General features: G+C 36.8%; 1 protein-coding gene across 1 annotated transcript in view; it reads right to left on the bottom strand.

Moving 5' to 3' along the window:
• Positions 1-229: 229 nt before the first annotated feature.
• The window catches only part of Gabrg3 (gamma-aminobutyric acid type A receptor subunit gamma3), a 581,387-nt gene continuing 557,058 nt past the window's right edge, over positions 230-24,558 (bottom strand). The window contains exons 7-10 of the mRNA XM_021728962.3: positions 18,351-18,503; positions 11,221-11,417; positions 10,845-10,904; positions 230-9,379 (exon numbers count right to left, since the gene is read on the bottom strand). Of these exons, the coding sequence (XP_021584637.2) occupies positions 9,098-9,379; positions 10,845-10,904; positions 11,221-11,417; positions 18,351-18,503 (692 nt within the window). The 3' untranslated portion in view covers positions 230-9,097. The remainder of the gene's footprint in view (positions 9,380-10,844; positions 10,905-11,220; positions 11,418-18,350; positions 18,504-24,558) is intronic.

The following is a 24,558-nucleotide window of genomic DNA, read 5'->3' as shown; positions in this document are numbered from 1 at the left end:
GAGTGGAGGAACGAGCTTCCCTTGGGAAATGGCGATGTCTAAGCTTTCAGCCAGAGGAACCCCCATAATCCATCCCTAGGTCAAGCTCCTCAGAGGTGAGCATGTGAGCAAGGCCTTCGGTGCCACTCTCCTCCAAGGGAAGGAGGACTCGGAGCAGACCTCTCTGACCTCGACCCCAGCCACCGCTCTTGGTCATCCCCCCAAACCAGAAAGACACACACTTTCAGTATTTCTGACAACATGTGCATTTATTTGTAGTAGAAGTACAAACGTAGGAATCCAAATACAAATACAGAGGGCAGCCCAGCCACGAGGCCCAGCTGGCTCCAGGCAGGGCACGGCCCGGAGGGCACGGCGGGGACGGGACGCGCGAAGCAGGGCGCGGTGCCGCCCAGGTCGCCAAGGCACGTCGGGCGCGTTTGCACCCTCGTTTCACTAGGACACCACGAGTAGCACGGATAGCGGGGTTCAGGTCCTCTTTAGAGGGGAGGAGGACAGCGGGACTTCGGAACCGCCTGAGACGGCCCGACCACCCGGAGCCAGGGCCTCCAAGCCCTCGCGGGACAACTGGAGAACGGGGGTTGTTGGAGGCCACTTGGTGAAGGCAGGGACCTTGATCCAGCCTCCACTCGCTTGTATGGTTGGGGGCAGACCCACGCACTGAGGCAGGGCAGGTCTCCCTTCTTAGGGGATGCTTAGAGCCAATTCCAAAATGCTCTCAGGTTCTGGAATCCCTACACCTTCATCTCACCTGGACAAAGACTTTCCTGGCAGGAAGGATTCCATAGAACAGAGAGTAGACCTGCGCCCCTCTGCTATCCTTTTCTGCCTGCTGCATCTCCCAAGACCCCTGACAGTTCTGATTTCACTGTCCATACAAGCTTCATAGAGAGAGGATCCTCCGCGTGCACTGTGGCAGATTCCTACACATGGCAAGGTTCAAGCCAGACCTGATGCTACCTATGTCATCTGTGAATACAGCTTCCTAAACAGTGTGATGATGGCTATTTGCCATCTGAATCTTGAGAACTACTTTTAGCTTATCAGCTAAACCTGTCCATGATGCACAAATGACCAAGGAGTGGCCCAGATGTGCATCCAAGTAAAAATGGTGATGCTCAAGTGCTCTTAAAATGAGACAGGCTTGTTTGGATTCCAGAGCAACTTTTGACCAAGTATAAAAGCTTGATTTTTTTTTTTAAACAAAGAATGTGATCCCACATTTTCAGGAAATATAAAGATTGTCGTTTTCTCTCTCTCTGTCTCCTCTCCTTCCTTTTTTTTTTTTTTGGTCTTAACCAGAGGCTTAATAAGCTAATATGCTATCACTAGGAAACTGTGCTCCATTCTACTTGTTTCAACTAAATTTGGGGTGGGGGTAGAGTAATACACACGTTAATAAGTTGTCCAGTTTTACCACTGTACATACAGACACAAATACACACATCACTGCATGTAAACACAAGATGGCCCCTTGCTCCAAACAATATACAGATCCAATCCCTGAAAACTGTGACTCTCCTAGAATCTTCCAGAGACTCTCCACTCATGAAAAATGAACTTTTGGCTCTGTCCAGGAGCTGCTCATAAAGAAAAACATGTAACTGTACAAACATATTAGCTTGTAAACATTGTTCACTAGCACAAAATTAGCCATTGTGAAGATCCAGGATGATTGAAAGTGTCTTTTAGAAGTTTTAATAAAAGTTATTCTAAACATAGATAATATAATAGTAAATACTACAAACTTCACTAGTATATATTTTCCCATGTATATTTCTATTCAAAGTAAAAATGTCAAGATAAGTTACTAAGAATTAAGTTCAGACCCAAATGATATGAAAAGAAGCTTAGTGATGTCCTTTCAGTAGCAAAGTTTGCCATTTACAAAGATGCATCCATTGTAGGGAAAAGAGAGAGTTCTAAGTCAATTAAAATGTTTTCTTTAAGAGGAGGAATGAAATAGCCAAATGAAATTTAAAAAAATGAAGGTATCAAAAAAAAATTGGGTGGAATGCTCTCATATTCAGTGATGTCAGATTCTGCTTGAATCTGGATTACTGAGAAAAGAGCAGGTCTGAAAATGTTTTAGGCAAACAAAATTTTTGACTGTGATTTCTTTAATACTTAAGTCTAAATAAAGCTTTTCCATTTTTTTCTTAATATAAGTTCTAGTTTGGTTCTTAGTGGTTGATTCAACACATTCAACCTTTGTGTTGAATCAACCACTAAGGGCTAGAAAGGAACAGTGGTGGTGGTGGTGGTGGTGGTGATGTAGCATAGTTTATTTCATCTAAAAATCTACTGACCTATCTGGCTAAAAAATTAAAATCTCAGTCCACAAGGTATATGCACTTTCTACTATATTACTTATCTTTAATTACATTGAAAGTCACTTAAGAATGAAATTTTTCTTTTTTCTTTTTTAACCTTTCTCTAACTTCCTAGGCTACCCTAGGAAGGGTACCAGAAACCAATGATTGTGGTGAGTAAACTGATGGTTGATTGGGACCCAGGATTGGGCAATCTTGTCACTCCATCAAAGTGTTCTGTGTATTGTAACTGTACAAACATAATAACATGTAAACATTGTTCACTAGCACAACATTAGCCATTGTGAAGATCCAGAATGATTGAAAGTGTCTTTTACAAGTTTAGAAGTTTAGAAGTCTTTTCATTGATTGATACAATTGACCCCCCAAATCTTTCCTTTTATAAACATGGATAACACTTGGTTAAAAAAAACTTGTAATAAACACTAACCAAATCAAAGCACTCATCATTTGTTCCTGAAAATCAGAATTTGACAGTGGGTTAGAACTTAATATGTTCCCAGTACATCTTTTGTAAACTCAAATAAAACACTGTCCTTCCCAACAAATCTCTATAGATTAGGGAACAAGCTTTGATTTCCAATAAAATACTCTGGGCAGCCATAGCCCCATCTTCCTATTAATTACATGAGCAATTAATCAAGATGTGAAATTGGTGGGGGTCTACTCCAGCCATCCTGGAAGACTCTTGTGAGCCAGTGCAGTTACACCCCAACTGGGAACATTTGTCTGCCCTGCCCTGCCTGAGGCATCAGATTTCCAGACTGAAAACTCAGCCTGTCTTAGGTGCAATGAAGCTGCTAGTGGACCCTCTTCCCTTGTCATGCCTGTGAGTGATCCCTTCCCGTATTATCACCCATCCTGATTATCACAATGTCCATTAAGGGACAGCTCAGTGTCTAAAAGTCATTTTCCTGCAGCTGACCTTGCAGTCTGCTTTACCAACTGCTGTATATTGGAAAAATGTTTCATGGAAAATGGGAACTTTAATTATGTTGTGAAAAATAATTAGTGGCAATATTGTCATTTTGAGAAGTCTAATACCTTGGGGACTGAAATTAACATGCTGCAGGTTCCTGATCTAAGAAAAGCATATTTCAAAAAAAATCCAATTGGATGTGTTATGTACATAACCATCACTCACCAGGATAGGACTTCAGTAGGTGGGGCAACCAGGAGAAATTGGGGTCTAAGGCTGTCATAGCAAATGTAAACATTATGGTCTTCCTTTGAGATCTGCAGGAGACTGGTTCCAGGACCCCCACAGATAACAAATCCAAGGATGCTGAAATCTTTTACGTAAAATGGTGTAGTGTTTGCATAGAACCTACACACACATCCTTCTATATACTTAAAATAATCCACAGATGACTTATAATACCTACTACAATGTAGTAAATGCTGTGAAAGTAGCTGTTATATTGGATCCTTCAGGAAGTGACAAGGAAAGTCTGTATATATTGGTACAGGTGCAACTTTTAAAACATATTTTCCATTCTTGGTTGGTTGAAACTATGGATTCAGAACTGGAGGAGTGTACTTTGCTGGGAAAAATGAAGAAGGAATCCTGAATATATAGAAGAGAGAAAATACAGCAGCTACTTGCTCAATCCGGGAGTCTTCATTATTGAGAATCAATGTTCTTTCCAGCCTATTCAATTTAAACTGTTCAGCAGTTATAGAGGATCTTCCTTCCCTGCAGGAACTGTTATTACCCTCATATTGTGTAGTCTGCTCACTGGGCTGGGGAAATCTTATATTGTGTTTACAAATGCGAAAAATGAAGTGGTAAAAGTAGGTGCTTATCTGAATAGATCAAGCAAAGCAATTTAGATTTGCCTCAATTACCTGAACAGTATATTCAAATAGTGTTTATTCTGGGTGGTGTGTGTGTATATGTGGTAAATGTGTGTGTGTGTGTGTGTGTGTGTGTGTGTAAATATGTGATTTGTCTGCCTAATTATTTTCTAGCTTATGTACCTGTATAATATAATCTGAAAAACCCATTTGATTAACTCAAACATGGAAAATTTATTAGTGACCATTGGACTAGCACTGATTTATTTCAACTGGTCTAATATTGGGATCTTATGTAATCATAGCAGTAAAAAGTTTAAGGGATCTTTTTGACAACATAAGAAAATCAAGGTATTGTTGAACTAGAGGACGTTCTGAAAATAAAAAAAAAACAAATAATAAATAAATGGAAACAGTCTCCTTTTTGACCTTGACAAAAGTAGACAAAGCTTTTATCCTGGAATTGCTACCTTGTAATCAGAAGAACTTTAAAGAAACAGAAAATAGAAATGCTGTACTCTGTAGTCTTCAAAAGTTTTAGACATTAAAAACAGAACAAAACAACTTTTTATTTTTCCAGAAGTAAAGAATGGTTAAGCTGTTACCCTACCATCTAAGGACATACATTTTTTTTGTCCCTGTAATCATAGAAATCTATTTTTTAATATTAAAAGATAAGTCAGAGATGGAATTTATCATTTATCTTGAACTGTTGGTTAGTTTTTAGTCCTTTGGGTATGATTATACAGATAACAAATATGGAGGTACTTCTAACCTCTTTAAACCTAACTGCTTCCTATAGGCCAAACTGAGAAAAAGAAATATGTACAGATTATACACTTTCTAATTTAGACAATTTGAAAGAGAACCAGCAGAAAATTATGAATTGAACATTTACAATGTGTTCACAATCTAGTTCTTTACCCCCTTGTTTCCACACACATCTCTGAATAATATTTTTAAAGGGTAGTGTTCTGAAGCCCAAAATGGACAGTTTAGAAAACACAGATGGAGTTTAACATTTGAACATGTATGTATTTACATCAGATTATGTTTGTCTCAGGTCATTCACTATTTTTAATATAAATTGAAGGTGAAATCTCATATGTATACAGCTTATAAACTCTCTGAAAAAAGCTTAGAAACTTTTGCAAGATCAGAGAGTGGATTTGAAATGCTTGGTGCCTTGAGAGCATTGAATTTATAAGGTTGTAAGAATAATGGTTGGAGACCAGTTATTATTTTTTCAGTCTCAAAGGAAAACACAAAAAGTGTTCAATTTGGCAACCAAGATTAAAATGACTGAGGAAGTAGAGGTTTGTCTGTGTTGTATTCTAGCCCTTTGGATAGAGTGGCCCGTTGCTTGCCAGTTGTGGCAAACAGTAGTCAATGGAAATGGGGTTACTGGTCTCCCTCCTCCATTGTTTCCAGAGCCTGACATTTTGCAGAGCTTCGAAGCAACTTGCCTCACAACTAATTTTTACTGCAGCAGGCTGTTGCCTGTTCAAATGAGTTGGTGTGAAGATTCTCTATGGACATTCACAGCCTCATCACAAGGGCTAGGTTGCTGACTTTCAGATTGGCCCCAATTTCCCGTATGTAGCATATGAAAATGCTTTGTGATCCAGGGCAAGCATTTCCTCAATTGAAGAATCCACAGAAACTTTTTAATTGAACTGATTTGATATAAATTTGAGGATAAAACTGTTTGTCATATAAAGAAATGAAGTCCTCTTTTCATCTAAGCATAAAAGAGAAATAAAACCTGGAATGAAATATAGCTGACTGCAGGAAATGGAAAATCTTACAAGATGCATATTATTTGAGCTTTGTTTTATTTTAAGGCATATTTTGGGTAAATTGGGGGCAGTATTGGCTGAGTCCACAGTAAATTATATTAACAGTGTCTTTCTTTGTCCAGTATCTGGAGAGTCTTCTGGCCTGTGGTGTTGGAACCTTTTAATTTCTGAAGAGGCATTTTGATCTAATTTTATTAATGTGTAAAATGCCTTTGTAGGTTTTTCTTTATCCCCCTCACCCAGAATGTGGCTTGAGAGAGATAGTCACAGTTTTAAGTTTGATCCACAGTGGTCAAAAATTTGCAATTCTTGTCCAAGCATGGAACTGTCATCTCCTCAAATTTTGAGTATTTCTAAAGTGAGGAGCACATTAGCACCTTCGGAATACAGACCACTCAGATAACTTCCACTCAAAATATCCACCGATTCTATTGCAGGGCAAGGGGCAGGCTCTGTGGAACTAGTCTTGGGTCTGTGTGCCCCACACGTCCTCCGTAACCAATCATCCTGGTGAGGGAGAGTGGTTAAAGAGGATGCCTGTAATCTCCTCATTCCACCCCCACCTTGCCCCTCCTCTACTTTTTTCCCCAAAGTAAACACATGTATGCTCTGAAAGCCCCTGAGCTCTGCACCTGAGCAAGGTGCACGTGTCTCTTCTATATTGTGGACTGACAAGGCTCATCTCAGGAGTTGAGACTGATGTGGAGTATGTGAATTATGCAGAGAAATGGGCATTGGTATGCTCTCAGGGGATGCTTTGGTTCTTTTTAGTCAGACTTTGTAGATTGCTAACTGTGCAGGAATCTATTTTATGCTCTATTAGGTGAACGCTGTTTAGACTCTCTTGAGAGGAAGGTTCTCCTTCATGGAGCTATGAACTACTGCATTGTGATCAGGTGGATAGCTGAGATTGAGAGGAAGAGAATGGCTGGATTCAGAAAACTGGGGCTACGGGTCTACACATTCTACACCTAAAATGTCATGAGAGTTTCTAACAACATTCAAATATTGAGTGCTTTTGAGATAAGACACATCTGTAGAATTGTTTTTATAGTAACATGGAACCAAACCTGTGTTGTAAAAATTGCTTTTAGGTTATTTATTTTCCTCTTAAGAAAAATTTCACTAGAAATTTTAGCTCTCTCTCTCTCCAGAACTTCTTTTAAAATATAACAGGTTTAAATTTTTCATGTTGTTAGAAATTATGTAACATTGGGAATTATGTTGGTGCTGCCTGCTCTCTGTACTCAAAGATTTAGTGTGCAAGGGAATTTCTTTTATCAGGGCACTTCCAGAGTGTGTCTGCCAAGGGTGAAAAGTGACCTTCATTCTTGACAGAACTAGGATACTAATTCTCCAATGGAGGAGAGATTTCATTTAAACTATTGTTTTCAACCTATTTTCCCACATGTATTTATTACCTTATTTTTTAACTCAAAGTTGCTAAACAGAAGTCAATCGACTTGTTGCTTAAACAGCAAGTATCAAACCTAAAAACAGCTTTACAGTAAGAAGAACAATGGGATTGAGTATCTTGAAAACTGGGTGGTCCTATATTAATATCTTTGCATTCACTTGATATGGACTAATGTTAATAAGAATAAACAGTCATATCTAATATTAGTCTTTCTGGTCTCTTCTACTTTCAACTCCTTCTCTGGTATACATTCAGTAAATTGTATGAAATTAGAATTTTATATATTTCATCTACATAATGTTTCACTTTTTTGAGTAATAATGATATGCACAATGGATAATTGAAAAATAAATTGTTTCCAATAAAAGTAATTCTGTGTGTGTGTGTGTGTGTGTGTGTGTGTGTGTGTGTGTGTGTGAGAGAGAGAGAGAGAGAGAGAGAGAGAGAGAGAGATGAGAAGCACAAAGTTTCTGGTATTAAAATTTTAAGAATTCTGAAGCATTATTAACTAAGTGGTAGGTCTTTTTTGTTTTTCCTACTGATGGAGGGAAACTTTAAAAGAGTCATATGAAGGTCATACTGGCATCTAGTTATAACAAAGAACTAATATCAAGAAGCAAATTTTTTGTGTTATAAAAATATCAAAAGAGTATTGACTTGGGATTCTTTTTCTTTGGGATTTTGCTATGTATCCATATTTCAAAGTATAAAACAATATTAACTCACCAAAATATATAATTGATGATTGCCATTAACCATTTTTTGCATCTAAAGTTGGTTTGACTTGAAAATTAATATTTTCTAGGAAATTTTTGAAATTCTATCTACATTTCTTTCACACTTTAGAATGTTTTCAAGACAAAGTCTTGTACATTCGGTATCTCTTCACAAGATGAAGACAATTACTGAACCCATAATAACAACATAAACTAGACACATACTCTGCAGTTGAGCCTTGGTCTAATAAAATACAGATCTCAAGGGGAAATGTCACTGAACTCAGGTTGTACTAGTCCAAGAACCCAAAGTTCAAGTACTGTTGATGTATAGTAGTTTAGAATAAAGTAATAACTTAATATCCAGAGATAATCAATATCTTTGAATTCAGCAACATGAGAATTTTGAAAATCATGATTTTTTTCCCCTCAAATGGAGACTTGTGAAGTCCTCCCAGGCCTAGGGTGAGATTGTTGGGAAAAGGGAAGGCTAGCTAATAATGATGGTGGTGATGAAGCAAAAGAGACTGCAGAGGGAAGAAACCGGGATCAAAAATCACTGTAGTTTGCACTTGAACTTTGAGTGCCTTGTGAGCATGGGGAGAGGCCAGCACAAATGTGTCTTGGCTTCAGTACACTTGGGCTGTTGTGCTATGACCTATGAAGGAAAGATACATAACAGGTGGGAGCCCGAGAGAGCTTCTCAGACATTTGCTTCTGTGTTTTACAGATTTCTTTGCAAGGGTAATAGGCAGCTGCTTCCAATATCCAAAACCATTCATAAATATCACCAAGCTACAGATGCAGTAAGGGATTAGTAAGAATATCACTCAAAAATTAAATTAATGTGTATACGTGTACATATTAGGAATATTTGCCAGATACTTCCTGTGCTGCTGAAAGGTAATTCATAACTTAAAGATAAAGTGAGCAGTGACCTTCCTTGCTATTCTCAACTGGTCACTACTAGTCTGGGGGTGATGGAAGGTGAAGGATGTGAACCAAGTGCTCCTCACTGATCACTAAGGGCAGCACTTAAAGATACAGGTATCCAACCCAATAGACCAGGTTAAAGAGCAGGAACGACGTGGGGAAAAAGACCCGGGAGTACGAGTCCAGCTCCGAGATGTCTATGTGAATCCGCCCTTTCCTCCATGATCCTGATTTACATTCTTCATAGCAGCAGAAGAAGCTCTGACAGTCTTTGCCATCCAGACACTCATAGACACAGGTATCTTCAAATTCCTGCCAATACACTGAATTATTTAAAGTGATCATAGCAGGCGGAGGTGGCCTCATATCCAGGAGAGAATAGTTCTGCAGGCACAAAAGCAATACATCAACCAATATGAAATGCAATAAAAACAGCCCAAAGTACCTCAAGCAATAGATACCTGTTATCTCTGCCCTAGACAGCTATGTTTCCCATTGTATAAGTACTTCTTCACAAGCATGCTTCACATTTGTCACAAATATTTCAAACTATGGCCAAGGTAGAATTTCAATGAATGCTTCCTCAAAGTCATCATTGGCCAAACTGGGTCCTGGACTTACTCCTTTTCCTGTTGGATAATGCAGCCTCATAACCTCCTGGAATATGGTATTTCTTAGGCACCTGGGAAGCACATTAGGATGGGTTTGGACATCAAAGCACAAACTTGCCCCAGACCACACATGAGATTGGAGCCCAAAATATCTTCTCCCTCTCTCAAGAGGCTGCTCATTTCTGCTTTCTCTTACTGGTAATGAAAAGGAGTTGAAGTGGTGACAATTTTCATCAAATAGCTGAAAACAGTCCTTTTACTTTGACTAAAGTATAAGCTCTGTCTGAAAAATCTCTCTGATTGTGTCTTCTCACTTGGTCTGGCACCTTTGTCTGTGAATTGTTCTTTGTTTTCAAGGGCATTAAACTTTTCCTCTTTAAAATTTTTTTTTCTAGTTTTGTGGAAATTTTATTTTTCTCTGTGTTAAAGGATTTTCACCCCTTCCTTTGGCAGTATCATTTCTACACCAAAGATGTCAATATTTTTTTCCCTTAGCTCCCAGCCCCTGGCTGTGTGTGAGAATGTGCTCCTTGGGCCTCAGGCTATTAGTTCCGACTTGTGTCTGTTATTCCACACGGCCTCTCTCCCTTATGTTTCAGTCGGGTGCTATTTGGAAGCATTTGCTGGCTTCCCACAACTGTAAAAGTGGCTTGCCCACTAACCTTCTGTCAGAACTACCATGATATACACTTGCGAAGTACAGATAACAAGTCTCCTTATAAGAAAAAAGGCTGAAAGGCTCTAAATATAAGGCAGTGAAAAACAGAAAACCACCTGTGATGTATGGTAGAAGGGGCCTAAAACATTCAGTGCAATTAGGGAATTGATATGGTCTAAAGGAATAAAAACTCCACTCACAAAAGAAGCTTATTATATAAGTAGCAGTTCATATCAGTGATTTAAAATTTAAGTACATGCTTTTGAGTTATCAAAAGAGGTTATAAACAATATATAGATCATTATTTAGTTCATCTAAAGTATATGAATATATGTTATTTGAATGCTTAGAAAAAAGTTGGACATGTGCATACTATACCCTAATCCCTGAGGAGAAGGATTATGGTTAATTTTGTACTCTATTTTGCAAATGTTCCAAACTGGATATTTAAAAAGTAGCAGCATGTACATCACTCATGGGTCTTCAGTACATGCATATGTAAACAGGAACATCACTTTCAAATGCAAGCTAGTTTAATAAAATTTCTCAGAAACATTAGCACCTATAAAGCTATACATACAGAGGGTGTTTGTAGGCTTATACGCTCAGGAATCCATCTTGAGGAATCTGGGTGTAATAACTGCAAGGAAAAAAAAAAAGAAAGAAAAAATTAGCACACTGCCATAGGCATCTGTACCCCATATAACTCTAGTTAGAGAAGTCTTTAAGGCATGCCTAAACCAGTCCTTGTCACCTGCAGTGATGAGCTGGAGAAAAGTTGAGGGTTACATTCACATCTCCAGAATTGCTGTCTAGTGTTTTAAAGTCTTATCGAGTTAGCTATTTATATCATGTTTTGTAAGATCCTTAGGAACACGATAGCATTTTAGCACATGTTTATCTTAACATATCCTTACACTACCTCCCAGAAAATCTCTGCTATCTTTGCCACTCACCGATGTTTTCTTCTTCGTGACAGTTGGTTTTCTACAGCTTGAATAGTAATTGAGGGTGGCATATTCCATCAGAGCAGCAAACACGAACAGGAAGCACACGGTCACAAAGAGGTCCATGGCTGTCACATAGGACACTCGTGGCAGGGACTTCCTGGCTATGGTGCTGAGCGTGGTCATGGTGAGCACCGTGGTGATGCCTGTGTGAGGGGAGACAGTCATCCGATGGTGAGAAGATGCCATGTGACAAAAACGAGAGATCACTCACGATGCCCCACTCTTAACAAGAATCCTTCTTGGCCACTGCATACCTTATGTAATTTTAATTTTTTAATTTAACATCTATACAATTTGTGGGAGGTTACAATAACATTTCTTACAATCACCTTCACAATAACATTAAAATGTGGACAAGTTCTGACTTATCTTCAACTTGAGATTTTTGTTCTGTATGATGACATAAAAGTGACATGCATTCAGTAGAAATTGTACTTTAAATTCTAAGGTAGATTTTTTTCCCTCTGAGTAGCAATATGTAGTAGATATGCTCGCTCTCTCAATGCCCAGGAGTGTCAGTGAGCTGCAGCTGCCAATCAGCCACAGGATCACCAGAGGGAGCCCCTAAACACTTCACAGCGAGCTCCGTTGCTGAGCTAGAAAGTTCAGTAGGTTAGGCATATTAAAGACATTTTTGATTTATGATTTTTCAACCAATGATGGGATTTGAGGGGGCATATCTCCATTGAACTTTGAGAATCCTCTGTACCTGAATTGACATATTGTTTGATTTAGTAATTTTCTTATTGTTTGACATTTTGTCTTTTAAATACTTTTAGTGAAGATACAATTTGCAGTTTTCCTGTGCGTTCTGTGCTATTTCACATCTCACTTTTCTCGCACCAGATAAACCCTTTTCTTTCCCTCTCCTCCCCTCCTATCTATCCAATGTGTAAACTCCCACCATTCTTCAAGCTGGAGTCCAGCACCACTCTTTCTGAGCTGCCTTTCCTTGACAACATCCCAGACAGAGTTGATGATATGAGCATCTGCCATCTGTGCCATCCTTGTACTCTGTGTACTGCTTTTTTCTTTTGCATTATCACAGTGAATTGCATCTGTCTTTACATGTCTGTCTCCTCAAATAGATTGTGTGATCTTTAAAAGCAAAACTGGATCTTGCTCATCTTCATTTGCCTATCACCCAGTATAGAAGCCAGCACATTTTAGGTACTTAAGTGAACATTTTGCTTCGAGTGAATCAATTAATTGATAATACTCACTATTGGTTTGACTATTCAATTGCTAATACTCACTATTGGTTTGACTTTTACTATTTCACATAGGGGAGTCAACACTAAAAAGAGTAATCAAAGATTGTGGAAATAATTAAGTTAGCAATGGATAGTTCAAAAGGAAAACAAATGAAAAAGGGGATGAAGACCACTGAACATGAAGAGTGAAATAAAGAAGACTATAACATGAGGCATATTAAGGCTCAGTGCCTCCCGGAGGTACTCCCTGGGAAATCAGCCCTGCCAGAGCTATGGAATGGGGAAGGTCAGCGTCATGGACCACAGAATCACAGGCACCTGGATGTTAACACTGCATTGCAGTACTACTCAGAATTAGGTACACTTGACAGATGAATGACATGACTTCTCATCTTGCAGTTACATCACCCTCTTTTAGTTCTTCCCTGCACCTGCTCAAGGCATTTCGGCCAGGGGAAGTTGTGGAATGAACTCAAAGCGCCAGGGTGAACAGTTTGACTTAGCATATTGACTTGGAAGTCCAAGCTCTCAGCCTTGCCCTGCACCTTCTCTGCATTTGGTAATGGGGTATCAATTATCTTCTTTGATTTTTTTTAAAAGCAATATAATAAGAATAGGATCCCTGTCTCTCCTTTACATGAGGAAGTTGCAACGCTTCATTTAAAAATGCTGTGGGAATAGGACTGCAAATTGGTGCAACAGTTATGGAAATTGGTATGGAGATTCCTCAGAAAACTTGGAATGGAACCACCATTTGACCCAGCTATCTCTCTCCTAGGTTTATCCCCAGAGGATTTAAAAATCAGCATACTGCTGTAATGATACAGTGGCATCAGTGTTTATAGCAGCTCAATTCACAATAGTTAAACTATGGAACCAACCTAGATGCCCTTCAACAGATGAATAGATAAAGAAAATAGGATACATATACAAAATGGAATATTATTCAGCCTTAGAAAAGAATGAAATTATGGCAGTTGCAGGTAAATGGATGGAGCTGGAGAATATTATGCTTAGTGAAATAAGATAAACTCAAAAAAACAAAGGCTGAATGTTTTCTCTGACAAGCAGATACTGATCCATAATGGCACAGGGTGTGTGTGTGTGTGTGTGTGTGGTGTGAATGAAGGGACTTTGGATTGTGCAGAGGGGAGTTAGGGGAGGGGAGGCTATCTGGGGATGGGAAGGACAGTGGAATGAGATGGAAATTTCTACCCTATATACATGTATGATTATACTAATGGTCAGACTCTGTATCCTGTTCAGCCAGAGGAAGGAGAAGTTGTGGTCCATTTGTGTACAATGTTTAAAAATCATTCTACTGTCATGTATAACAAATTAGAACAAATTAAAAAATAAAAAAAAACTTAAAAAAATGCTGTGTAAACTGGAAAAGTCTACATTAATTCCAGATATATGTTTATGGGAAAAGCTCTTATAATAAATATCTAATTTAACCTAAAACATGGGGTGACCATGTCATGTCTAAAAAGAAATTCAAAATCTTAGTTTCTATTTCAGCGAAGTTATCAATTTTGTTCATCATTTGTCACTACTGGTCAGTATTCTGTGTGCAGTGAGTGGCTACATCTCTGTTCCACTCTGCCATCCCCCCAGCCCCTGCAACCCACACAAACTATACAATGCTGAGAAGAAAATAAAAATGTGGATGGGGAAGTCTTGCCTAGTATGGTATCTAAGCTACCCAGCCAACAGGGTTACTCTGGAAAGCTGGTTGACACTGTAGTCTCATCTCCCTCCAATGGGAAAGCACCAGGGCATTCAAAAGGAATCTCAGGTGGTTCTAACACATGTATGATTATTTGGAGAATGTCTGGTCTCACAGGACCCCAAAGCAACTTTCTTTTTGACCTCAGAGGGATGGATGAGTACAGGTTTTTACATCTTACTTAAGTCAGAAACCAAGAGTATTTTTAGTGTCCCCCACTTCAGGGCAATGCCCTTGAGATCCATTCAAGTTGCTGCTGTACTAATAGTTTGTTCCTCTCTATTGGGAAGCATTGTTCACTCCATGTCTGGGTTGTGCCAGAGTTTCTTAATCATTATTTGTTGAGGCATCTTCCTGCCAGGATTTGGCTATTACAAACACAGTTTTCATGAAGATTTGTGTTAACCTACCTATATTATCCTACTTGAAGTCACTTTCTTATAGACAGATCATAGTTGGTTCTTGTTTTATCTTTTATTCACTGTCAACTTCTTTTTAATTGGTATATTCTGATGATTTATGTTGGATAATTATTAATGTTTCAGACATACAATCTCATTTAGTTATTTAGTTTTGTGTTTTCTGTTTGTTCACTATTTTTTGTCTTGTTTTTTTTTTCTGCCCTCCCTTGGGCACTGCACCAATTTGTAGAATTCAGTCTTAATCTGTCTACTTTTTATTTGTGTATTTACTTTTTTGCCGCCCTGGGCTGAACCCACAATTCTGTGCCCACTGAGTTATATACTCAGTCCCCACCGTGTTTATGAATGTGTCACTTTGTGTAATTTTCAGTGGTTCCTCCAAGTATTAAATATATTATACATACATAATTTATAACCTATTGTCAGGTTTGCCAGTTTGAATAAAGAGAAGAAGATTCTAATGGTCTTAATCATTTCCCTGAAATATTTAAGAACTACAGCAGGTAGCATTATGATTTTGGGCTTAAACTATTACACAGAAATTAGAAAACTCAAAAGGACATTGAAAATCTATTTTATTTACTCATATCTTCACTATTTGCATTAGTTTTTTCCACCTTCTTATTGTTCCAAATATTGTTTGCTCATTATTTAATTTCTATTTCAAGAAGTATTTTTGGTCATTATTCTGAGGTGCATCGATTGCTGACAAATAATATATGGACTTCTTTTTCTGGAAAGATAGTCTCATTGGGTGTAGAAAACTGAGTAAACAATCTTTTCCTTTCAGTACTTGGCCTTCATGATTTGGGTGAGAAATTGTCATTCATGCTGTTTTTTCTTTTCTAGAGATAGTGCCATTAAAAAAAATTCTTTGTATTTATTTTGCAAATTTTATACCTTTTGACAAATTTGAGAATTTTTTAGTCATTATTCCTTTGAATACTTTTTCAGCTGCATCCTCTTCTCCTGGAATTTCAGTGACACATGTTAGGCTGTTTCTGATCATCTCACAAGTCCCCAAACTCAATTTATTGGTATCTTTTCAGTCTATTTTCTCTCTGTTGCTTAGATTTAGTAATTTTTTCTTGTCCTATGTCAAAGTTCTTTCTGATTCTTTCCTTGGTCCCTCCATTCTATTTTGAACATTCTCCTAAGTTCTTAATTCTGGTATGGATACCTTTGATTCTAAAACTTTCACTTGGTTCTCCTTATATCCTCTACTTCCTTGATGAAGCTTTTTATTTTATTTTATTTTTTTACATAGCTCCTGTGTATCTGTAATTCATCAATGAAGCATGTTTATGCTGCTACTTTAAAATCCTGGTCAGATAATTCTATCTGAGTCATCTCAATATTGACATAGTTTCTTGTATAATGGGTGATATTTGATAGTATCTTGGATATTCTAGGTATTACTTTATGAAATTAAAAATAATCATTCTACTACAAAATTGAAAAGTACCCATACTTACAGCATATTTAGACCAGAAACCATCAATACAAAGATTCATAAATAAAAATTTCTGTACATCAAAAACATTAAAAAAGAAAAAAAGAGGGAGTACATTGGAGATGATACCTTTATTGTGTATAAAAAACAAATCTTCATGATGTTATATTATTGACTCCCCTAGCAAAAACTCCCCTGTTTGGTCAAGATATTTTTATGTCATAAATGTTTCAAAGTTTTCTTTTTTTGTTTTTGTTTCTAGTCTAAGAAGTTTTTATTTAACCCAATATCAAACTCCTATTTTTTTCTTCAAGAATATTCACATTTTTAGCTTTGCCATAAATCTTTGATCCATGTAAATTATTTTTTTTTTGAGTATAGTGAAGACACAAGTTGAAGTCCATTTATATGATGGATTTTGGGTTCTATAATATCAAATAGTCACAGACATGGATAGTATTGTGTAGATCCTCTATCCTTTTACTGATTTTTATGTGTGCTTGTTTATGCATATTCCTTATCCACAGGAGTTATATCCTAGGACCTCTAGTGGATACTCAAAACTGCAGATATTACCAGACCTTATATACACTGTTTTTTCCCTATACAGACAAATCTATGATAAAGCTTTATTTATAAACTAGGTACAGTAAAAGATTAATAATAACTAATAAGAGTGTAGAACAATGATAGCAATACACTATAATAAATTATCTGAATGTTCTTTTTCTCTTAAATATCTCATTACACTGTACTAAACTTCCTCTTCCTATGATAATGTGAGATAATGCAATGTCTACATGATGAGATGAATTGAGGTGAGGATATAGGTGTTGTGATTTCAGCATATGTCTGAAATCATTATTAATAATGATTTGTTTTTTAAAAAGTCAGTTATTGACTTTTTCATTATCAATAACTTTCATCTTTTCACTTAAAGTAAGTATTTTTTGGCTTCTCATTGGCATATTCAGATTGCCAGTGTTACTACTTTTGCATTTTGAGGCATAACTAAGTAAAATAAGAGTTATTTGAATAGAAGTAATTTGATACTATTATAAGTGACCTGATAACTGAGATGGCTACTAAGTGACTAATGGGTGAGGAGTATATATACTATGAATATTCTGGACAAAGGGATGATTCACATTCCAGGTGGGATGACATGATGTGGTGCAAGATTCATTATGCTACTTAGAATGGTGTAAAATTTAAAACTTATAAATTATTTATTTCTTGGATTTTTCATTTAATATTTTTGGATTATTGTGACTGTGGGCCACTGAAACCATAGAAAGCAAAACTGAATCAGGGCTGGCTCATAATGATAACTAATATTTGTAATTATGAGGATATAAGTCCAATAGTAGTTGCTAAATTTATGTTCATATCATTGCCTGCTGATTTACCAATTCTATCATGTATTTTCTATAAGAATGTGAAACCAATATTGGCAGAAGATATTGCAGGGTAATTAATCTCAGCAAATAGTACTTCACTGTCAAATAAAGAATAAAAAAATCACAGGGAAAACATAATGTAATATGAGAGACTTTGTGAGGATTTGGAATTGAGGCAGCTTCCCCTTTTCTGAAGAAACTATTTTTTTGGGGGAAATAACCTCTATATTCATTATCATACTATTACCTGTTACCACAAATAAAAACATTGAAAGTTAGGTGAAATTTTAACCATAGAAACCTGATATAAAATGTTGAACAAGCTAACATTACTATAATTTTGTGTTAATAGGATTTTGAGGACCACAGAAAACTCATGAAAAGACTGAGCTTTCATATGTGGATTATAGCTGGAAAGAATGATTATTTTCTTATTTGCTGTCAAAATTGCTAAGTAGAACTTCTTTGATTGAGAAACTATTTTACCAATACAGTGTCTTTCATCCTCAAATGTCTGAAGGAAGTTTTATTTTCTGAAACTGAATGAGACTTTCAAGTTGGCAGGTTACAAAATGAAACTACATTTTTTGATGGCATTAATCTTAAGGCTTAGTAACAGATTATGCAGGTGATTTATTCCAAACACCTAATCTGTCTTAAATTAAGTAGCACACATGAAATTTCATTGTCAGAAAGAACAACCTAACTTAGATACTTCAAAAAATATTCTAAGCATGGTTAAGTAACTCTCAAATTAGATCAATTGCTTTGAACCAAATCTCTTTAATTGTAGGTACCTTAAAAATATCTCTGAATTAAAATCATACAAAATGGTGGAAGACTTTTTTTCACACTTACCTAATGCTGTTCTTGCTGGCGTAGCATCTTTTTTAATCCAAAATGACACCCAGGATAAAACCACAGTCAGTATACAGGGAATGTATGTCTGAATAGTAAAGTATCCCATTCTTCTGCTCAATTCAAAATATATAGTCATGACAACATAATCTCCTGTAACAAAATATTGTCAAAATTAAGGCAACTTTCATGGGTTAACAAATGGTTTGGGGGAACTAATTTATAATTTGTTTTGAAAACAGAAAACAAAAACGAACAACTTGTATAAAAATGTACAACTACAATAATATCAAATCAGGTAAGTGATCAAAATGTTGGTATTCTCAAACTGAACTTTTGTAGTATTCATGGCTTTGCATGGCATTTCTGGTTTACTGTAAAGGACACAAAAATAGATATATTAATTTCTTGAGGTGACATACATGCACAAATACCCCTTGACAGGCCTTGACTTGATGAACTATCATTATCAAGTTCTATTTGTATGTTGCATAAGTTTAAAATCAAGGGTAGTAACCATCAAACAGATCCAAGGTTATTTTAAGGAGAATTTTCCCCCCAATAATAAAACAGCTATCATATCATACATAAACTTGTGTAACCATATTGCCTTTTTATTGTAATATCATGAATTTCAGCTTAACAACTTTACACTTCTCATTTACAAATTTTATATTTATCTCATCCTGTAAGACTGTAGCACTTAGGCTGTGTCCACCTAAAAGAAAAAAGAATTGCAAGGCACTCTGTTCTCTCCTACTAAAGCAAAGCCATGCCATAAAGGGGTTGGGAACAATGTAGATGTTACTAGAGATTCCATAATTTTCCCTAGGGGTAACATTTGTATGTGCTATATGTTTCATACTAAAATATCTCTATTCATTTATTTCCTAGGTAACCTCCTTCTGAGATTTTGTTTCTACTCATCTTCCCCATTCAAATCCTCCACCTCTCAGTCTGCTGGAAAAAGCCTTGCAGTGTCTGCAAGTCATCATGTCCAGAATAGAATCCCCCCCACTGCCCCCCACACCAACCCCCCTCCCCCATATCTGGTTCTCATTCAGGTCCTCTGATCTCTTGCTCAAGGTGGCAACCCAGAAGGCATTTTGGACTATTCTTCCTTTCTTCTTAATGGTTTCAGCTGCAACATCATCCTCATATCCTCCAGGCTACCACATCTCCTGTCATAATCCCAAGATTGTTTTTTAATGACAGTCTTGTTCTGCTCCAAACCATGCGCAAAGAGAATCTATTATAATGCAAATACCATCATATTCTTCCCTTTATAATCCTTCACCAATATCTTGTCCTTGTACAATCATCACATTTTTACTGTGGTCCACAACATTCTGTATTAAACACTCCTTGTTCTCTACATTCTTGGCATCTATCCCAGTCCTCAGACCTGCGGGATCTTTCCCCAAAGGCTACTTATTTCCTCCCCTTCTGCCTACAATGCTCTTCTTTTACCTTTTTCTGTATCCAAGTAGCTACTATTTTTTAATATCAGCTTAAAATTTACTTAGTTCCCTAAGAAGCCTTTCCTGTCCCCTCCTTCCCAAGAGTTCTAATGATTTATTTATATTTTGGTACTAACTAGGATTGAGCACAGGGGTGCTGTACGGAGCTACGTTTTCAGCCCTTTTAAAATCTTTTTACTTTGAGACAAGAGCTTAAGTTGCTAAGACCTCTCAAACTTGTGATCCTACTACTTTAGCCTTCCCAGTCACTTTGATTAGAGGCATGTGCCACCCTGCCCCATGATGATTTTGTTTTTATAAAACAATAAAATGTTGAAGATATAGAATATATCACTCTTGTTCACTAGTACTGCTTAGTCACAAGCAACCAGTTAGTGTTTGCTGAGTGAACTGATCATCACCATAGCCCCAACTTTACATAAAATACAGGTAAACTTGAGTCCACATGAAAACTTTCAATAAACTAAAATATTTTTGCAGGATGTGTTATTCTATTACAGTAACATTCAGGACTGATGGTAGAAACCTCAATTTTGAGATCATTTTCTGAGAAACATTTAAAATTTTTGCAAATTAGAATTTCAGTACAAAACAATCAGGATAATTAACCTGAAGCAATAAAATACCTCAAAAATAGGGCTGAGGTTGTAGCTCAGTGGTAGAGCACTTGCCTAGCATGTGTGAGGCCCTGAGTTCAATCCCTAGCACCAAATAAAACTAAATTAACATTGTGTAAACTAAATAAAGTATTGTGTCCATCTACAACTAAAAATATATTTTTAAAGACCCTCAAAAATATTTTTATAAATATTGTTAATGTCAGAGTTATATCATTTTCTGGAAAAATATTATTGAATTATGTTATTTTTTTAAAGAGAGAGAGAAGAGAGAGAAAGAATTTTTTAATATTTATTTTTCAGTTTTCGGTAGACACAACATCTTTATTTTATTTGTATGTGGTGCTGAGGATTGAACCCAGTGCCCTGCGCATGCCAGGCGAGCTCGTTACAGCTTGAGCCACATTCCCAGCCCTGAATTATGTTATTTTTAAAATGTGCATTAATTTTTACGTAAAACTTCAGTTAAAACTGTATGAGAAAACAAACAAAAATAAAATGTAATGAATCACATTTTAGAGTTATGAAGACAGCCCAAATAGAATATTCAAAGAATGGAATAATTCATGAAATTACCACCATTGTAAGTTCCTGAAGAAGAACCAGATGGACAATTCCAGACCAGACGCACATTTCAGTTTAGCAAATCCATCTGCTTTCTCACTACTTGAGGGGATAAGACTCTTCACATCAGTGATCAGCATATTTATTTGCCTAACTCAAGAGATCTTCTTGGACGACCTATAGTCAGCCATCACCCTGGACACTGGGTGCCCTGACTTCTTTTCCTTTTTATGACTATGGTTCTGACTTACCTGGAAGTAGGTGCTTTGCAGGAGAAAGGCAGCAGCAGCAGCTGTATTGAGTATAAAAGTGAAGGTGTACATGACACTATCAATGTTAGAAGGAGGCATCAGAGTCCCAGTGATGGGTACATGAATGGAAGTGTGCCTGACTCTGTCATAGTGCAAGGAGGCAGGAACGCCAAAATCCTGTTGTTGTTCATGAATGGGAGGCTGTAAAATAACTCCTGAACATGGTTCCTCTAAACATATTCAGAGGAAAGCCTAAAGCTGAAGCATAGATTTCAAGTTCCAAATACTTGCTTTAATTATTTTATTAAGCAGCAATTCATCCTACACAATTGCCCTTTAGCACTGAATCTATTAATAATAATTTTCCCCAGATCAAGGGTGACTATAAAGAGAAATTATAAAGTTGTTTTGAAGTATCACAGTGAAACAGTTAGGACTTTCCTTTTCTTTCCCCTTCTTTCCTTCCTTTGTTCATAAATTCTTTCTCTGAAAATTCCTAGAACTAAGGACAGAAGGATACACATTTACTCTGATTCCAAGAAGGACTCTCCACAGGGTCAATTTCAGACAAGTCAAAAACAGCAACAAAGCCAGTCACGTGGGACGTGACAGTTGGTCTAGATTGGATGACTGCTTGTTATTGGACAATTATACTTCAACTTGGGAAGATTCATGAAAGAAAAGGACAGTTTCCAGGGAGGCAGTGGATGGAAGATCAATTTCCAGAAGAGGGGATACCATTCACAAAAGAAAGATAGTGTGCTCGCCAGAGATTATAGAGATACTCTGACCCAGAAATATCATGAACAATTTTCTAGTCATTTTATTTAAAAAAAATCTATATTAAGGTACATGTACATGTTTTTCAGAGAAAGTAAAATTATTCTACACTTATGCTTTATGCAATTACTTTATTGTAAAATCAAAGGGCATGGTGACTTTAAAGACCTTTAAATTTCACTGAATTTTATGCCTGAAATAACATCATATTAATGAATCCTTAGGCAGATAATAAATTGTTACTAAAAAAGGAAGGTGATAGGAGTGTTATTTTTTTCTAAAAGTGTTCAGCAACTGCTGGATAACATCCTTTGGGCTATATTCACAAAATAACATGTATTTAAGCAAACTTACAATATTAAAATTCTAGGTTTCTGTCTTAAAATTTGCCAACAAAAATTATCCTCTTTTTAAAAGCATAATCTTGTTTCAGGAAGAGATATCTTCCCAGAAAATTAAGAAAAGAAAAATTTTTATAGAGCTCTTTAATATATTTCTAATGTGGATGTCTTTGAGATAATCCCATCTGAATTTGTCATCCCATTTTAGCGGAAAGGTTGGAGGCTCATAAATGTGTTTTCAGCATTGTAACTGCTCCAGGGTCTCTAGCCACATCTTCCTGGATGCCTCAGCATTGTTCTCAGAGTATACCATTTCAAAGCCCTTATTTATTCTGTGTCACAGATACCCTCAATTCTTTGTTACACCTTAGGCATCAAAAACATCCTTTGAATCTCTTGTCAATATCACTTTATTTCCTCTTCTGATGATTCTCTCTTCTCTTCCTCTTATAGATATGCCTACCCTGGAGTCTTTTGAAAAATCACCTAATGTCACTACTCCTTAAAGAAAAGAAAAAAAGGCACCCAGTCCTGATAATTAGCAAGCAATCCATAGCACAGTAAAAGCCTCCATTTTATTCTTAAATTTTCCTTGGGAAAGCATTTTTAAATTTTCTTTATGGCACCCATTCATGCAAAAAGGCCTTAATTTTAGGGAAATTGAATTCATCAACCTATTGTTTTATTGTGGTGTCCTTTATGTCATCCTTGAGAACTTGTTCTCTGAGCCAACATCAAATTTTCTTATATGAGTTTTACTTTTCTCTCCAGTTGTCCTTACATGCAATGGATTCTTCTCCAAATTGAGTTTTTAAAATTCTATGATTTGTTGTCACAGCATTACTACTAGGTAACTACAAATATGTAGATTTGTGCTTGTTACAATTATGACATGCTTTCAAACATTCTAATGGTGGCAGACAATGCCCAAGGTGCCCTCCTATTAGTGAAGCATTTGTGTAATTCCTTCCACCTGAGTGTGGCCAGAACCTGTGATTTGGTTGTAGCCAATCAAACACAACCTACCCATGTCTTGATTAAATTACTTTATATGGAAATGGTGAATGTATTATGTAAGTATAATCATGATAACAAACCTGCTGATTTCAAGTTAACACAGAAAGAGATTACCCTGAGTGGTTCTGACTAAATGCTCTTCAAAAGAGGGTCTTTCATGAAAACAGATATTCTCCTCTACTGAGCTACATCCAGAACCTTTTATTATTTTTAATTTTGAGAAAGGGACTTGCTAAGTTGCCCAGGCTGGTTTTGAACTAGCAGTCCTCCTACCTTAGCCTCCAAGTCACTGGGATTATGGCATGCCCCATCATGCATGGTTCTCCTCTGGTCTTCAAGAAGCCAGGAACCATTAGCTCTATAGTATCAGATAATAATGAATTTTGTCTGCCAATAGCATGACTGAGTTCAGAAGTAGTTTCCCAGCCAACCTCCTGGATAAGAATGAATCTCATCTAACTGTTCAATGGCAGCCTTGTCGGAGCCTGAAGAGGACCCAGCCAAGCCATACCTGAGTCACAGAAATCATTGGACTATAAATGCATTTGTATTATGCCACTATGTTTGTAGCTATTTGTTTCAGATAAATGAAAACGAATAAAATGGCCCTGATCACTTACAGAAAAGTTCCCAATCTTAGTATTCCTTTCCAGATCTCTCATGGCTACTCTTGGATCTTTGTGTTTCAATATAAATGATAGAATCATTTTGAAAAGTCCCTTAAGAAGCACTGTTTGTATCTTGATTGGAGTTCATTATTTCACTTTTTTTTCCATTTTTAAAAATCATCTTTATTTTCTCAATTTTTTAAAAAAATTATTTGTTTTAATTAGTTATACACAGCAGCTGAATGCATTTCAGAATGCATACACAGAGTGTGTGTACACCAATGGAACACACCTTTTCATTTTTCTAGTTATACATGATATAGAGTCACACCATTCATGAAATCATACGTATACCTAGGATAATGACATCCTTCTCATTCCACCACCTTTCCTATCCCCATACCCACTCCTCTCTCCTTACTCCCATCTACCCAATCCAAAGTTCCTCTATTCTTTCTTTGCCCTGCCCCCTCCCATTATGGATCAGAATTCACATATCAGAGAAAACATTTGGCCTCTGTTTTTTTTTTTTTTGCGATTGGTTTATTT

This window comes from Ictidomys tridecemlineatus, chromosome 5 (assembly GCF_052094955.1).
Source record: "Ictidomys tridecemlineatus isolate mIctTri1 chromosome 5, mIctTri1.hap1, whole genome shotgun sequence".
Classification (NCBI taxonomy): Eukaryota; Metazoa; Chordata; class Mammalia; order Rodentia; family Sciuridae; genus Ictidomys; species Ictidomys tridecemlineatus.
The sequence above is the reverse complement of the archived record's forward strand: the minus strand, read 5'-3'. Positions and strand labels throughout refer to the sequence as shown.